Source organism: Myotis brandtii, unplaced genomic scaffold (genome assembly GCF_000412655.1).
Source record: "Myotis brandtii unplaced genomic scaffold, ASM41265v1 scaffold463, whole genome shotgun sequence".
In the NCBI taxonomy this organism is placed as follows: Eukaryota; Metazoa; Chordata; class Mammalia; order Chiroptera; family Vespertilionidae; genus Myotis; species Myotis brandtii.
The window spans coordinates 2634568-2651908 of record NW_005367694.1 but is presented as its reverse complement, the minus strand read 5'-3'; the positions used below and the strand labels follow the sequence as shown (position 1 = coordinate 2651908).

The following is a 17341-nucleotide window of genomic DNA, read 5'->3' as shown; positions in this document are numbered from 1 at the left end:
CCGGCGCAGGGTCCCACGTGGGGCCCCGGCACTGCGCGGGGAGCCTTGCGCCTCGGCTCACTCGCTATCGCCTTCCCCCAGCATCTTCCGAGTTTCGACTAAAGCGAGCCCTGTTCCAAGCCCTATTTCGGACGTTTTCTCCCCAGCGCGCGGGAGGCGGCTCCTGGAGAGTCTTGCCCGCCCAGCTCCGCCTCCTCAGAGCGCACCAAGTCGGGCACCCTCACATTCTTGTGGCGGGGACCCCTCTGCTCGCTCTCAGTCCATTGTAAGGGCACGTCCACGGCGCCGCGTTCACCGCTCAGAATTCACTCCGGCCTCTTTGTTCCCAGCCGTGGAGGGACCTGCGCGCCCTTACGCATGCATCTCTGGCAGGCACAGAGCCCCCTGCGCCCTGCCCTGAAGTCTCCTCCAGACGAGGCGCACACCACCCGGCCCCCAGCGGGTGCCGGGCCATCTGAGGGGAAAGCAGCGCAGATGGGTCTGTGCAGGCAGCCCACAGGATGTGAGTCCGTGGTGCCCTGGGACCCCCCTCCCCTAGGAATCGGAGAACCGAGCGGAGTAGAACCAGGTTGCGTCACCCACGGCGCAGACAGAGGGGGGCTGGGCTTTACTTGACCCCATTAATTCGTTTCAGGATTGATTAGCCGGGGACTGCGTCCAGCGCCTGCCTGGACTCGGCCTCAGGGGTCTCCCAGGGAGGCCCCGCGCCAAGAGCAGCTTGTACCCTGTCAGTGGCTCCTCCCCTGCCCGCAGCCATGGGCCTTTGGGAGCCCCAGTCTCAGGGGCAGCGGCAGGGGACAGGAAGGGAGCCGCCTTCGCTGGAGCCGGGCTCCGCAGCGGGCTCGGCAGCTTCGTCCTCCCTTCCCGGCTCTGTCCCCACCTCTCCGATTAGGAACGCCTGGCCCCGCTGTCCCTCCATTCGATGGTGCTTGGCCCGCGATGCCCGCGATGAACGCGGTTTTCTGGGTTGCCCTCGCTGTGTTGGACGGGTAGGGACCGCCGTGCTCCCGATCCTCGGGCTGCTGTGCTGAGACCTCCCTCCCCTCCGTCCCCAGTCACTGAGCCTTCAGAAGACCCCTGGGGCTCTGCGCATGGGGGGGTGGGGGGAGAGGGGAAGGAGCGGGCGGCTAGCGCCAGGTCTGCGGCTAAGCCAGAATCGGAGTGGAAGCTTCCTCCAGCGCCCAGAGCGCACCTTTGAGGCACGGCCCGCGCTTCCACGGTGGGTGCTTTGTCCGCAGTGGAGGCCCGGGGAGCTTGCCGCGTGGCCAGGACTGGGGCCACAGCTGGGGGCATGGGGCAGAAGCAGTTGTCCTGCTCACACACCCTCCCCTGACACAGAGGTGGAGGAGGCAATCCTCTCTCCCCCACTTGGGGAGAGCGGTGGCTCCGCTGGCCCCTAACTGTCCCCCTACTGAAGCAGTAGTCCCTGCCAGGCCACCCCTTCCCCCCAGGCGTCCTCCTTGGTGTTGGGCCCTTACACAGACCTTGGGTAAGGGAAGGGCCCAAGCTCTGTGGGGTGTGGCAGAGAGCAGGCAAAGCCCTGAAGAGAGACCCAGGGGCACGGTGGTGTCCACACGAGTGGGGTCCACACGAGGGGGACTCAGCTCCAAGTAGATTCCCAAGTGAGGCTGGGCAGACAAGCCCGGTGGAATTCTTGAAAAGATTCAGGAGTTAGAAACAGCCCCATGTGTGTGCACTCTGGCGGCTTGGAGAGGGTGGGGTGGGAGTGAGCTGAGCGATGGCCAGGGAGGAGCTGGACTCCCCCCGCTCCCCACCTCGCCCAAGGCATCATCTCAGACTCTTCCTGGACCCCAGCGCCACCTGCATCCTGGTCCCGGGACAGGGACATCTCAGAGTGCTAGTGCCTGGCCCTTGGGGGACTAAGAACAGTCGGATGAACAAAGAGGAAAACGAAGACATTGAGTGGGGCAGACACCAAAGGAAGTGACAGGCGTGGGATAAGGCAGGACAGGGAGGCACACACCCCAGTGACACCAGTCCCCTCAGAGCTGGGAGGGGATGGACCAGGGTTCGTACAGCCATGCACAGCTGGGTGGAAGTCTCCTGTCTGCCACCTCCCTCCCTGTGGGTGCTGTCCCTGGGCCCCGTGCACCCCCCTCATGTGGGTGCTGTCTCCTGGGCCCAGTGCCCAGGAAGACAGATGGGGGGGTGGGGAGGAGATGGTGAGAGGGATGGCCAGGCAGGATGAGGATGTCAGCTAGACCTGGGTCATAGCACCCCTGCCTGCCCCCCCTGCTGGGCACCAGGGCCCCCTGCAGGCTGAAAGTTCCCACAACTCCAGAACAAACAAACAAACAGACAGACTAGTGCACAGCCAGGCCCTGGGCCCCTCTCTGATTTCTGGGCCTGTTGATTTAGCTGCCCACTTGGCGGGAGGACCCAGCCACATGGGGAGCCGGCTGTCCATATGTCTGTCCATCTACTGGCCATGCTAGTCCCTCCGCCCCAGCTGCTCTCAGGCAGAGGTGGGGCTCAGAGACCAGGTGACCTAGATTTAGGCTGCCTACTGGGGGGCTGAGGAAACCAGCCCCCTTGCTTCCCCTCTGTGGCCAGGGCAAGTAGAGCCACACTTTCCAGGGAAAGGGACAGACCCCAAAGCCCCTGGGGAGTGTTAGATGAGAGTAGGTGGCCAGAAAATGGGCACCTGCAGACACTCTCTGCAGCGAGGGAACCTGGCTGGGTACCAACCCCCACCCATCACACACCCATATGGAACCCACAGCACTGCACACATGCCCGTGAGGGTGGGCATAATGTGTGTTGGGTATGCACACACCACACATACATGAACACATCCACAGCGAAGTGCTTATACACGTGCATGTGAGCACACCATACACACATGTGATCATGAGCAGGCACACGCACACACTGTTCACATACAGACACCAAGGTGGGCCAGAGCGCACATATTGCATGAGCAGAACATTTACATGGACATGCACGCGTGTGCAGGTGTATCCCTCCCAGTGGCCGCTGGGGTAGATCTTCAATGCCGGGGACACGCATTTCAGGAACTCAAGTGGCCTGATGTTTACTTGCCTTGGGTGAGGTCCATGTGGAGCCTATGGAGCCATATGAGGAAGGAAGAATAAAATGTTTCACTTCACTCGTGTAGGGTCACTTCCTGAAGGTGTCACACTCAGATGTTGCCCCAAGGGGGACAGTCTGATGGCCAGGACGATGCCCTAGACATTGGGTACAGGAAGAGTCTCCCATAACAGGGTCCCTCAACAGGGACCCTTCTGGGTGGAGTCACCTGGGAGGTCACTCCATGCTCAGACCCAGCCCTGGATCAGTCCCTCAACAGGGACCCTTCTGGGTGGAGTCACCTGGAAGGTCACTCCATGCTTAGATCGGGCTGGGTGGGTAAGATGAGCCCTGGGAAGCTCTGAGAAGTAAGAATCTGGGGTCAGGGCCAGAGGTGATGAAGAATGACTGCTAAGCCAGTGACATCAGCACCTTTGTTAACAGGTCCTAGAGAGCGTGTTCTCCTGGAATCATTGGATCTATTGTGTCTCCCCTTAAAGATACTTAGTACATTTAAGATAACAGAATATATCTGTGCTCGCTTCGGCTGCACATATAATAAGATAACAGAATACTGTATCTGTCTTGGAATTTTCATTAAATGCTTGATGAGTTTAGCAAATAGATTGAAGTTGCCCTCATATTCACTGTGATGGCCGAGTGTGACTATTTGGAGAAACTGGGTGGGAATCTGGCCCCAGGGCAGTAGAGGGTTGGCTCTGTGGCTGCGCCCTTCGCCATCCACTCTGCTTCCTGGCAGAGCCCCCAGGGCTGCAGGATGGTCACCCCTAGACCACACCCCGGTGATGTGGCCTGGCACCCAGAGTCTCCGTGCCCACGGCCCTCAGCAGACTCACCTTCAATGCCCCTCTGCCTGCTGATCTGGGCTGCAGGCAGAAGGCAGGAAAACTGTTCAGCCTGAGGGACATTGTCCAACATGGAACAGTCAGTGTGAAGGCAGGATGGCCTGATGAGCAAGGTTCCAGAATTGGGGGGGGGCCTCCACTGAGGGCCAGTACCCCAAGGACAGATGGGAGACTGAGGCCTGGGGAGACCAGTGGAGGGAGCAAGACCTCCCCGAGGGACTTCCATCCCCAACAGGCCTTCCAGCCCTGCCTGGCCTCCTGCTTTCCTGGGGAAGGGGCGGCTGGGAAGAAGGCGGGGACAACCTTTCAGAGGAGAATGTGACTCTTTCTGGCAGGTCTCCTTGTCCTGTTGGCCCTTCCGAGCAGGGCAGAACCCAAGCTGGTAGTGTGGCCCAGGCATCAGGAGCCGGGGCCAGGCGCGAGCCTCACCCTGCAATGCTGTGTGTCCAAGGACACAGCTCGGCCTCTCCAAGACTCGGTGTTTTTGTCTAAGAAATGGGGAGGATGCTAGAGGCCCCACAGTGTGGATCAAATGAGCTCCTGTTGGCTTCTGAGTATGGCTACTTAGCTGATGTTACCATTGCTGTTGCGCACGCCTCCTTGGGCCACCCCCTCATCTAGCTGGTCCCCCAGGACGATGGTGGGCAGCTGTTGCCTCTGTGGCCTCCAGGCCTGGCCTGGGGTTTAGGGAGGAGGGTTCCTGGCTGTGCCCCCAGAAAGCCCAGGCAGGCACGCATGCTCTGCCCGACTTCCCCACCCAGCCCAGGTCCCACACTCAGCCTTGCTTCCCCACGTCCATGAGCACGGCCCCACCCCACTCCAGCCAGACAAATCCCTTCCCTTCTCTGAGGCTCTGCTGAACCAGGTTGGAATTTCTCAAAAGCAAACAAATAGGCGAGCTCAGAGTTGTGGTTTTCAGAGCTCAGATTCCTCGGTCTGTCTGAGCGGCAACAGGCCCTGCTTGCTGACTGCCCACAGCAGGCTGGACAGGGCCCACGACTGAGCCCTCAGGACACTGTCCCTGGAGCACCGGGCTGCCCCAGTTCCTTCTTCTGCCCAGACAACTGCTGGGCCTGGAGGGGAAGGGCGGGATGTGACCAGGGACCCACTGTGGGGACAGCGGCTGGTGACAGAGCTGCGGCAGGCAGGGCCGGGGGAGCAGGGCGGTGAGGACCAGGCGGCCATCTGAGCAGGTGGTGATGTTGTGTAGGTTCAGGGGCAGGGCCGTGGAGGCCGTGTGGGAACGTGGGGTGGAGAGGCACGAGGCAGGAGAGCACCTCTAGGGGCCCACAGGGCTCGGAGGGAGGGCTGGGGTGAGGGAGGGCCCAGAGGGGGCTCTCGCCAGGTGGTCTTAATCTCCTCAGTGAAATAGGAGTCCTGGGGGCGGGTGGGGGAGGTGGGAGCTTGAGACAGCTGCCGGGAGGGGACGGCCTGACAGCCCTGAGGCCCCCGCGGAGCCCCTGCCGCTGGGCCCGCTCTCTGGTCAGCCCCTGGATGGGTCCCTGGGCCGAGACTCGGAGCCGGTTCTCCTACCCACCCCTCCCCCTGGGCCTCTTCTGCCTTCATGGCTGAGAGGGTCTGGCCTGCATCTGTGTGTGTAGGGGTGGCCTGGCCCTTCCTGCTGTCTAAGTAGCCATCAGTGACCGGGTGAGACAGGGACTGGGTCAGTTTTCCTCTATTGCAGACCCCCTCTTGGGTTCTCACTCACCCACCAAGCTATCCCTGGCTCTGAGGTAATGCCAGTGGGGTGCCGGGAGGAGGAGGGAGGAGGAGGGAGGGGCCCCTGGCCAGGTCTGGACCCCCAGCTTCCCACCAGAGCCGGACACTGAGACCAGAAGGACAGAGGGAAGGGTCCGGCTGAATCTTCCCACCCCCACCATGCCTTGGTCTTTTCCTCTACCCACCAAGGGGCCTCTCAGAGATGGGGAAACTGAGGCCAAGACCGGGTGGGTGAAGGTATCCTTGGCTGCCAGGCATCTGGGACAGGAGGAGGCATGGGCAGCATGGAGGTACCAGCTGCCCCATCCTGCTTAGTGGATACTTGGCATCAGCTGTGGGGGGCAGACAGACAGATGGATTCGAGCTTTCCCTGGTGCCCCAAAGCCAACTCAGCCCCTCCCGCCAGGGTGTGGGCCAGGACTGAATGCACTCGGGGCTGCCCCATGTGGGCCAGGCTGTGGGCCGGCGCCTGGCTGTCTCGGGCCTCGCTGGGAATGGCCAGGACCAGAGGCCGATGTGAGTGCCGAGGTGCCCACTGGAGAAACGGAGGCAGCCCCCTGACAAAGCCAGTGTGGCTCTCCTTCCAGCTCCATGCAGGCCCCTCTCTGAATCGCCTGCCTACCTGGGTCCAGGCTCCCATCGGGGCCCTGGCCGTGTGTCCCCTCCTTCCTGGCTCTGTGCCATGGTTCTGCCCCCACCAATAACTAAATCCATCTCAGGACTGCACCCCGGGACCTGCCGGGCCCTCTGCTCTGCTTGGCTGTTTCTGCCTGTTCCTTGAGCCTGTGGGGGTAAGCCATGTGGACCAAGCCATGTGGGTGAGTGGCCCCGAAGGTCCGCTAGGAGGTGGCACAGCAGTGGGGCTAAGCTGGCCCTCATGAGCTGGACCCAAGCTGGCACCCCGAGAGTCAGCCCTCCCAGAGCCCCTTCAACTTACACCCAGACAGTCCCCTCTCGTGGCTTCAGATGTCACTGTTCCCCCGAGCGCACCCCTCCCTCCTACAGACACTCGAGGCAGAATGACCATTCGTAACTCTCACCTTAGAGGGAATTTTGGCTGATCCGTTCCTAACGTCAGCTGAAACCAACCAGAGTCTTACTTCAGGGAGAGTGCCTTTCTGTCTGAGAAGGCAGAGTGGGTCAGTACCTTTCAGATGTCTGCAGAGCTGTCCCCGTGCAGAGGAAGCAGCCCGGCTCTAAGGGCAGAAGGTTCTGGAAGGGCACTGTTGCTCCCAGAAGAAAAGCTGTGCAATAGTCAGGGCTGCCTGGGAGGTAAGCAAAGGGGGTGGCCACGGGGCAGGGAGGGCGCTGGGGATGGCAGAGGCCAGAGAGGGCCCTGAGCCACAGGCACTGATCTGAAGGGCATTTTCCTGACTCCAGCGTTGGATCTGGCTTCCCTTCCTGGGGAGGAGGCCCTTCTGCACTCAGCATGAGTGTTCTCTGCGGCGTCTGCCCGGGAGCAGGGGCCTAAGGCCCCATGGCCTGGAAGCTTTGGACTTTGGGGCTTACTTTCCTTGTCTGCAGGCCCAGGAGGGAGCCAGGGCCCCCTTGGTGGCTCAGGGCTGGGGGCAGCGAGGAGTGTGTTGTGGATCAGGGGTCAGGGCAGAGGTCCACGGCTGCAGCAGTGACAGACACGTCCCAGTTCAGCCCACGGGAGCCTCGGGCGTTTTGCCGTGAGAAGTGATCATGATCGCCGGGCCCTGGGCACCGTGTCAGTAAATTATACCTGTTAACTATGGGCTTCATGAAGTGGCAGTGGTCATTGTGTAGATGCTGAGGACATTGCCCTGGGGTCTGGACACCGCTCTCTTGGTATGGCATGTCACCTCCTCCATTCTACACGCGCTGTCTTTCTTAATGTGGCCCCAAGTGCCCCCGGTTCTTATTTTGAGGTTGGCCGTCTTCAAATAGATGCCCAGGCCCTTCTAGACCTCCTGACAGCCCTCTCCTCCTCAGCAGTTAGTTAGTTTATGGCCTGGACACACCCCCAGGGTAACTGCCCACAGCCGCTGTGGACAGCCAGCATCAAGCATCTTAGATTTCTGACAAGGGGACCTCCCACCTGGTGGCAGCTGATACCTGAGCCCACCCCACCCCGTGGCAAGGGCAGAGGTGAATGACCTGGCTGGAGACAGCTGCTGTGGGAAAATGCCAATTCGACTCACGCTGATGCCAGAGAGGAGACTGGGGCACAGAGCAGGGCAAGGCCTCGGGCATCTCTGAGGGGCCTTGCCCAGCTGGGGTCCTGTCACATCCCAGCCTGGCCCTGCCCTTGGTGCCCTGCACACCTCTCCTGTCCATCCGCCCGCCCAGGCAAAGAATGGTCATTTCCTCCCGCCCCTGCCCCAGGGAGCGACACGGAGCTGGCAAAACAAACAGGCCATTCCTCCTGTGGCCACTGGCTGGTGATGGATGGCCAGAAGGGCTGGCCGTGCTGACGGACGACCGCCCATCATGTGTGGGCCAGGGGCGGGGGGCCCAGTTGAGGCCTTGGACACAGGCACAGACACACACTCATGAGCCATGGTGCTGGCCTTGTCCCAACCTGAGACCCTCCCCGGCCAGAGACCCAGGCGGACCAAGACCTGGGCAAGTCAGTGCTCCCAAGCCTCAGTTTTCCCATCTGTGTGTGGTCTGGGCCCCCATCATGGGTGGGGGATAAGCCAACATGACCATGTACCTGACATGGGATCCTCCATGTACCCTCCCAGATCCCTACCTGTCGCCAGATGGCAAGAATCCCCTCCTCGGCCTGTGTCTGGACCTGGTCAGGCAGGTCCGCTGAAGCCTTTCCCGGCACCTGAGTGTGTGCATGAGCCCAGGAGGGCTCCACAGCCCGGTGCCCCAGCAGGGGCTGAGCGGAGGGCACCTGGTCAGGGAGAAAGGCTCAGGGTGCAGGGGGCAGGCAGAGCAGGGGGCTGAGGCTTGATGACAGGCCAGCTCGTGGGGCTGGACACTCCTGAGCCCCCCCCCACCCGTCTGATGGCAAACCCTGCCGGTCAGGGAGGGCTGTACCCACAGCCCCCAGGGAGGCCATGGCTGACATGCCCCCAGCCTGGGCAGGCTCCCAGACCTTCTGGCCTTTACTGCCGGCCACCTGTGGGCCCGAGGGACACCCTGCTACCCACCCAGCCTGAGGCCTGTGGTGGTATAGCCCACCCAGCTGGTGACCGGCTGGAGAGGAAGGGGCAGCTGCGACCAGGCCTCTGACCCTCCAGCCGCTCAGCCCCACGGAGAGCACGCACGTCTGGCTGAGAGGAAGCTTCCAAGACCCCCACTTCCTGAACCTCAGAGCAAGCTGGGCCGGGCCCTGCACTTCCCCGCAGAGCCCCCAGCCCTGCCCTCAGCTTCTCCAACCCGGCCCCCAAGTCCCTCAGCTGCTTGTTTCCTGGGGCAGAGGGTGGAGGGGGATGGCCAGGCCTGATCTGGGGTCAGCAGAGGCAGGAAACCCCACTGAATGGGGTGTGAAGACCTGGTGGGTGAGGGGCCTGGCGGAAGGGAAGGGCTGGGCTAGGGAGGGATTTTCTCTGGAGACAAGGCTGTCTGGGACAGGGCTGTGACTTCTACCTAAGACCCTGCAGATGTGGGGTGGGCCTGCCTCTGCCATCCCAGGGTGACGCTGTGATGCAGCCATCAGCCTGGGGTCACCTTCCCCCACTGAGATGGGCTCTGGGGCAGCAGGTGATGCCAGAGTGGGGGTGTCTGAAGGCGGGGGTCTGTGGGCAGGGATCTGGGGTCCCAGGTAGAGGCTTTTGAGCTCCCCGGTCTGGCGAGTTTGGACTGTGCCTATGGGGCAGGGGGAGGCCGAGACATCCCTGCCGCTCCACGCTGCTGGGGCAGGAAGTCTGGGTCTGGCCGGGGCTGGCAGAATGGGGGCAGGACCGAGGCGCCCACGTGGGGCAGGAAAAGGTCCTAGACTCCGGGAGGGATGGGTGGCCTCTGAGGGGCCACTTCCTCCCTGGGAATATCCTGCTGGGCAGCGGGAGGGAGAGGGCTCCGGTCCAGGAAGGCAGGAAGGGCCTGGGGCTCAAGTCCCTTGTCCCCTCATCCCCTCAGGCAGGGCCTGGGAAGTCCCGGGAGGGAATGAGCTCATGGATGCCTGAGCCTCTGAGCACAAGGCCGCTGCTCCCCACCCACCACAACCTGGAGCGTGTCTCCCCTCAGCCCCCAGGCTGAGCTCCTGGAGTTGCCAGCACTGTCAGCCTTATCATCCTTCCACGGTCAGGAGCTCAGACGCTGGTCCCGTTTCAGTCCCCATGTGAGCCGTGGCCAGAGCCCCTGCCTCCCGCGGACCAGCAGCTATGAACAGAGGGGCAGGGGCCTAGGGAGAGGCCCACGGGCAGCAACCTGTGCCTCAGAGCTCCACCCAAGCCACCAGGCTGCGCTGGGCAGACGGCCCAGGCCCAGCTGCCCCTGCTCTGGGCCCCGGGAGGGGTCAGCCGCCCAGCACCCCCCTAATGGCCTAAATATAACCTGAGCAGGCGCCTGGCCGGGAATAGAGACCTCTGTCAGCTCCCAGCAGGTGCTGGTGGGAGGAAGGTCAGCGTGATTGGCAGGGGTGCTGGCCAGGCAGGCAGCCAGACACGGGTCATGTGAATGTTGGTGGCAAGGCCCAAGGGTGAGGCGGCGTGTCCTCGCAGGACAGCTGGGTGCCCAGCCTGCTCTGCTTGGAGCAGCCCTGAACCCTGCCCTCACCCTCAGTTCAAGCCCCTGGGAAAGACAGACCTGCCCTGAACTGACTGAGTGGCCGGGCCCTCAGCACAGTCCCACCTGCCACTCCGGCCCCACGGCTCCCGCCCCCACTGTCCCCTTCACCCTCAGGCCCTCTCCTGCCCTGTTTGTTCATCCTTGTACCACCCCGTGCCAGGCCCCTCTTCTTCAGGCTGCTCTGAGCTGACACCTAGCCCGGCAGAGGGAGCTTGACTCCAGCGTCCCCTGTTCCAGCCCCAAACTGCTCCTGACCTGATGGTCAAGTGAGGTCCTTTGAGCCCCACATCACTGGGGTCAGCTCCCCAACCTCTCAGCTGCCCTCCCCAGCCCCTTCAGCCAGCGTCTGGGCCCCGGGTCCCACCTTGGCCTGTCTCCCAAGCCCAGTGCTGCATCCCCCCCTGCTGGGCGAGACCTGGACCACAAGCAGCCTGCGCTGAAGTGTGGCTCCCCAGCCAGCCCCTCGCTGTTTCCCTAAAGCCCGCGCCTCCTCTCCCACTCCTTCTGTAGAAAGGAGACTGTCCAGCTAAGAATCTGCAGCTATCCGGAAAGGCCCAGCCGCCCGGGGGAGAGGATCCTCCCTAGTTTTCCAGGGTGGTGATTCCAGTGACTTGAATCCAAACCAATAGTTTCCACTCTCACGTGATTCAAGTCACATGCAAAGCCCTGGGGGCAGGAATGGCGGGCGGGCACTGCGGAGGGGAGTCCTGGCCAAGGCCCTGCAGGGTCCAGGGGTCTGGCCTGACCTCAGAGGAGCCTGGGAGGGCAGGGCCAGGCAGTGGGGAGAGGGCAGGCTGATGAGTCCAAGGCACCTGCTGCCACGGAAGCCCACAGGGGTGTGTGTAGGCTGAATACGCTCGTGTGTGCCCAGCACCTGTGGTGTGGCCAGCACTGTGCTCACCACGTGACACATGCCCTCCCAGAGGTCAGAGTCCTGGAAACTGGGGCTCTTGGAGGGAGCCTTGGGTCTAGGGCAGCGGTCGCCAACCTTTCGGACCTCACAGACCACCAGTGGGGTTCTAGGGACTCTTCGCCTGGAGGGGACCTCAGGAAAACCAGCCGTGCCCTCCAGCCTGCACTGCCCTCCGAGCCCCCTGCGGTCTTCTGGCCAGACTCTCACGCTCCTAGTGATGGGAAGCTCACAGCCCAGAGGCAGCTCATGGCACCCCGGTCAGCAGGCTGTGCAGTTCTTTGCAAGGTGGTGGGTAGACAGCCCATCCCTGGAGAGACAGCAGGGCCTACAGAGGGGGCGATGCCTGGGGTGGCAGGACCTTGGGCTGGGGAGGCAGGAAGGGGCAGACCAGGGAGTGTGGACTCTGCACACCCACTTCCCGGCTACCCCTCCCACCCTGCCCCTCAGGACCAGGAGGGGCAGGAGCCAGCCCCACGGCCCTGCCTGTGCTGGGCATGGTGGAGGCCACAACGTAGGCTTGTTTGTTCTTCATCTCGTTTTTCTGGTTTGGAGCCTGGGTGCCCAAGCAGGGCTAGGGGCCTGGGAACCAGCGGGGGTGGGGGATGGAAGAGGAGGGGGCCCTGGCAGGGGTGTGGCTGAGGAAAGGCATCGGGCCTGGGTGCAAGGCCATCCCTGGACCCTGCCTCACTGCCACCTTCCTGTCCGTATCTGCCCTCACCTGCTGACAGGTGGGTGAGCTCCACCCGGAGCCACTGGGGTCACCCTGGCTCTCACAGGCTCTGGGAATGGGGGGAGGGGTATGGCCCAACCCCACCCGCTGAGCCAGAGCGGGGACACAGTGCAGGTGCTTTGAAAGCTGGGGGCCCCTGCTAACTGGGGTCGTCAGGATGGCCCACCCTGGGAGAATCCGAGGAACATCTGCCTCTTCACTCCCCACATTCCCAGCTGGTCCTGGGCTGGCGCAGCCCCCAAAACATTTCTTAGAGATTAGGCCCTAATCCTGCCAGACCCAGCAGGTCCCCAGCCTCCCCGCCCTGTGCTGTCCCACCCACCCAGCCCCTCCACCCGTGGTGCTCTGGCCCTCAAGGCCCTGGGAGGCTCCCAGAGAGAAGATGGCTCCATTGAGTCCCCGGGTGGGACTTAGAGCCTGGGCCTCACCCAGGCCAGCTCTGCTCAGCCTGAGCCGAGCTGCAGGCCCCTCTGTCACCCAGGTAACTGGGAGTCCCTTCTGATGTCAAGGTTGCTTTTTCATGAAGCCAGTTCCAGCACACACATCCATTCTCCATCCCAATCCCCAGGCAGACAGCGCCAATAGATCCCAGATCTCCTGCTCCGTGGACCCACAGCCTTCAGGTTTCTAGGCCCCGGGGGGCTCTGGGTGGCTTCTGCCAGTGGGTCAAAAGCAACACGACACTTGCCCACCCTCCTGGCGGTGGGGAGGGTCAGTCTGGGAGCTTCGGGAAGGCCAGTCTGAGAGGCGTCCAGGGCTCCTGATGGGCTTCACATTGTGCTAGAGGCCAAGAGAGGGACCAGCAGGGTGGGGAGCCGACACCAGGCCCCCACCCTCGATGTTGAAGCCGCCCTCGGCTCTGACTCCTCAAAAAGGGTCCTGCCTCATTGTCCCTCCTGTCCCACTAGAAACTGCTGCCCAGGGAGGGGCAGGGTTGATTCTTGGCTGGGATGTGAGGGGCATGGGGGTTCTTCTCTGGCTGGCCCTGCCCCCGGAAGGCCTGGGTGGGAGACGGCGCAGCTTGGGCTCCAGAAACATTTGTTTTAAGTCTTAAAATATCAGGTTCCTGCATCACGGAGCTTCCCTGGGGGCCTCCAGGCAGGCGGGAGGGATTTCAGGAGTAAGAAGATTCCCCCTCTCACCCCCACCCCAGCAGCCTCTCAGCGTGCCCCTTGGCCTCAGCTGAAGCCAGCCAAGTGTTTAGGGGGTGCCAGCTGGGCCCCTGCTCTCCTGTTCTTGGGGAAACCCCAGTTCACCCACATCCAACCCAACTGGGGAGGCATAGATCCCAGAGGCCTCAGTCTCCCCCCCTCCCCCCCCCACCAGAGCTCAGATGTGCTCCAATAGGACCTGCGGATGCTTACAGCCAAGGACAGCTCAGATGGGGAAACTGAGGCCTGGGGAGGATGAGGCCTCTCTCCTGGGGCGTGGAGCTGTGCACCGCACGCTGGTGCCCAGCTCCGTGGTGGATGCAGAGCCACTGGGAAGCAGTCTTGAAAAAATGATGACACCACAGTGATGCCGGGCCTAGCATTTGGGGTGGCTTCTTGGGGACAGAGACATGGGGTCTTGAAGGTTGAGTAGGAGTTTTAGGATGGCTCTGGTTCTGGTTGGGAGGTTCCCTGGACAGAAGGACAAACCTGAGCAGGACTGGGCTGGAGGGTAACTAGGGCGTGGGGGACCCGAGGGGCTTGGAACACAGGCCCAGGCAGGGGGGCTGGCCCTGGTGCCAGATGAGGGTGGGGTGGGGCTCAGAGCAAACTTTGGGACCTGCTGCTTGGGGGACAAGAGAGCCCTTCTGGACAGTGGTTCTGCACTAGCATGAAGGTGGCTCCCTCCTACGTCTGATGCCCCTGGGACCACGGCTCGGGTCCGGAGAAAAGGCCCAACTCCCGAGACCCGCCCATTCCCTCCCAGGCAGACCACCAGCCTCGGCCTGAGGGACTGGCCCGGCGCAGAGCGGGAATTGGAGCCAGGCAGCGACAGCTGGCCCCACTCGAGCGTCCTCCAGGGGCCACTGCCTTTGTTCCCAGGCCCCATCCCAGCCGTTCCCAGGCTGTACCCCACCCCCAAAACACCCAGGTCGGAGGAGGCTGCGAGGGACCACCTGCTAGGAAACCTCACCTACCCAGGCGACCAGGCCCGGGCAGGGAGCAGCCCAGCATGGCCCTGACTCGCTCTCTGCCTGTGTCCGTGGGCTCAGTCTCCCTGCAGGAACACACGCTCTCCAGACAGAAGCCCCAGGGAGACCCCTCCAGCCAGAGGGGACGGTGTGCAGGGAGGCGAACCCCCAACGGCTCTGGGGCGGTTGCACACAGGTCTGTGTCGGGGCAGAAATATGTCAGTTTAGCCCTGCCAGGTGGCTCAGTTGGTTGAGCATCATCCTGTGCACCAAAAGTTTGCAGGTTCGATTCCTGGTCAGGCACATACTTAGGTTTCGGGTTAGATGCCTAGTTGGGATGCACATGGGAGGCAACCAATCGATGTTTTTCTCTTACATTGATGTTTCTCTCTCCCCCTTCCTCTCTCTCTAAAATCAATAAAAACATCCTCAAGTAAGGATAAAAAAAGAGAGAAATATATCAGTTTGGTGGCTGCCATCCTTCTTGTAGCACCAGTGGGCTCAGCGTCCCCTTTGCCTTCCCGGGCACTGGGCTTGGGAGACTTCCGGGCAGTGCCCACAGACCCCGTGCTCCTGTTCTCACGCTCTGCCCACCTGGTGCACGGCCTGGGTGCCAATGTCTGTCTGTGGCCGAGGCAGTGAACACCCGTGTGCCTGCACTGCCCTCAGAGACACCCTCCCGTACCTGTCCCCCGCCCTCCAGAGGGCCACCGCCACGGCCACACTTGGGGTGTCGGCCTCTCAGAAGGGGTGTCACTGTGCCCTTAGTTCGCTGCCTTTGAGTGTCCAACCACCTGGCTTTCCTGTCTGTTCTCAGGGCCTCCTGCACCCAGGCTGGGGCAAGACTCCACTTTGACAGGTGGGGAAGCCAAGGCCTGAGGGTGAGGGGGTGCCCTGTGGATCATCGGAGGTGGCAGGGATCAGGGGAAGGACGAGGGGCAGACCCCTGAGATCCATACTGTCATACTGTCCTTCTTCACAGCCAGGGCTCGAGAAGGCAGGGGCCTGAGCTGTGCCTTTACCCCCCACCCCCCCAGGAACCAGGCACCCTGTCCCTGAGGGCTGAGGAGGAGGATTAGGAGGTTGTTGGCGCCCTTGAAAGCTGAGCCTGCGGGCAGATCTGGGAATGGGTGTCTGACCCCGCTGCGGCCTCCGCAATCCGGAGAAAATCCTCGAGGCCCAGTTAATACCAAGACCAATTTTTATTTCAACAAAGTTAATTCTCAACAATGTGATACTGAGGGAGAGGGATTTTCCTGCGGGGGGGGGGGGGGGGGGCAGGGGGGAGCTGCGGTCCTGACACGGCGCCACCCTCCCCCTCACCCCAGCTGTCCCCACCGCCAAGGTGGGGGACGGAGCAGTTCAGGCTGCTCCTCTGGGGTGATCCCACCCCCCAGCTTTGCTCCCTGGACCTGATGCCCTTCCTCCCTCACAGCCCCCCGACAATGGACCTCAAACCCGCTGCCTCTCTTAGCTCCTCGCTGAGAGTGGGGTCCAGCCCAGCTGTGTCCTGGGCAAGGGCTTCACTGAGGAACGAATGAGCTCGTGTCCCTTGGGTCATACAAACCTAGTGTGTCCCCCCCACCACCACCACCACTTCCAAGGGTGTGGCTTGGCCTGGTCGTGGCCCAGGTGCTTGCTTGGGTGACAGAGGGCGCCCCCCACCTCTGCCTACCTCCAGGAGCCCTGAGGGGAGAGGAAGAGAGAGGCTGGGGCCCAGAGCGGCCCAGGCGACCTCACCGCCCCCGGCTGAGCCTGGGCCCCAATCCAGAAGCTGCTCTCAGGCTGAGGAATCAATGGGTCGGCGGTGGGAGGGTTGGGAGCCCTGAGCCCTGTCAGAAATTCCTCCTGACAAGGACCACGTGCCCCCACTGCGTGCCCTGCCTGCCCGGCTCCTGCCGTCTTCCAAGTGGGGCGCCCACCACTCCCTAGTCCACAGGGGAGCAGCCACTCAAGGCCTTGCCCCGACACAAACCGCAGCCCACACCCCACGCCTGTGGCCGGTGCCCTGGAGCCTCCTGGTGGCACAGCCGAGGGAGACTCGTGAAGGAGGGGCCCTCCCTGGAGGGCAGGGGGACCAGTGCATGCAAAGGTTAGAGGTACATCCGGGTTGCCGGGGACTGCCCACACTGGCCCCCAGGCTTCACTCTGAGGGTACTGCCCGAGGGCAGGGGTGGGGGCCCAAGGGCACCCTACGACAGGCCAAAGTCAAACCAGATGGGCTGGGGGCCTCGTGGGGCAGGCGGGCCATTCGTCACCGTTATCTGCCCCGCCGCCGAAATCACAAACACATTTTTAAGTGAAGGACTGGCTGCCACCGGCCTTCGAGCCCTGATGCCGCCCAGCTGTGGCCACACTGGGCGGGGAGTGGGGCTGGGGGAGGGTACTGGAAGGGGGAGGACGGGCCAGCAAGCGGTGGCCTGAGGGAAGAGCGCCTGCTGCCGCCGACATGCCCCCCCAGGTCCCCCACTGATATCTACGGCCTCCTTCCAGAGCTGGGTGCAGGAACCACAGAGCACCCCCCAGCTCTGTCTTGGGCGCCCCTGCCTCCGCCTTCCTCCCAGAGCCTCGGCATCACACACTCACCCTCTGACCCATACTCTGATGTCAGGGTTCCTCGGGGGGACAGAGGTGGGGGATATACCTTCTGCGTGGGGCTGGCGGCTCAGTGGTCATTTCCTGGGATGGGCCTGGGGACAGACCCAGAGAGACAAAGACAGAAATAGGGGCAGGTGATAAAGGGAGACAAGATAAAGGGAGAGTGAGCCTGGTGCCTGTCACCAGAGGGCCACGCTGGGTGTCATACAAAGCCCGCTGAGCCTCCGTGGCTGGGTTGTCTCGCTGGCGGTGGCAGTCTCCACGGTGTCCTCTAGGGGGTGCAGGTGAGGGTGGGGCTGGGATCTGTCTGGCCATCACTCTGGGAGCCAAATGCAGGTCCTGCCTGGCACCCTGGACCCCCAGGCAGGCCCAGGGGGGTGGGAGGCGCCAGGAGAAATGGCCTGTGACGGGGTGGGCATCCCCGGCGGGAAAGCAAACAGTGTCAGCGGCTAATGAGCGGGAACCGGGCCTGGGGCCGGGGGCCTGGGGAGGGGCACAGCCATCGCTCATCCTGACAGGCGGGCGGTGAGGGGGGGCTGGGGACCAGAGATGGAGGGGAGCATGAGAGCCAACAGAGGGTCCCTTGGAGACACGACCCTGAACACAGACAGACAGAGGGGAGGCAGCCAGGAACC

General features: G+C 62.8%; 1 protein-coding gene across 1 annotated transcript in view; it reads right to left on the bottom strand.

Annotated features, from left to right (window-relative positions):
* TBX1 (T-box 1) overlaps positions 1 to 17341 on the bottom strand; it is a 37491-nt gene that overhangs the window by 9214 nt on the left and 10936 nt on the right. The window contains 3 exon segments of the mRNA XM_014547031.1: positions 1193 to 1283; positions 3909 to 3938; positions 4496 to 4594. Coding sequence (XP_014402517.1) covers positions 1193 to 1283; positions 3909 to 3938; positions 4496 to 4594 — 220 coding nt within the window.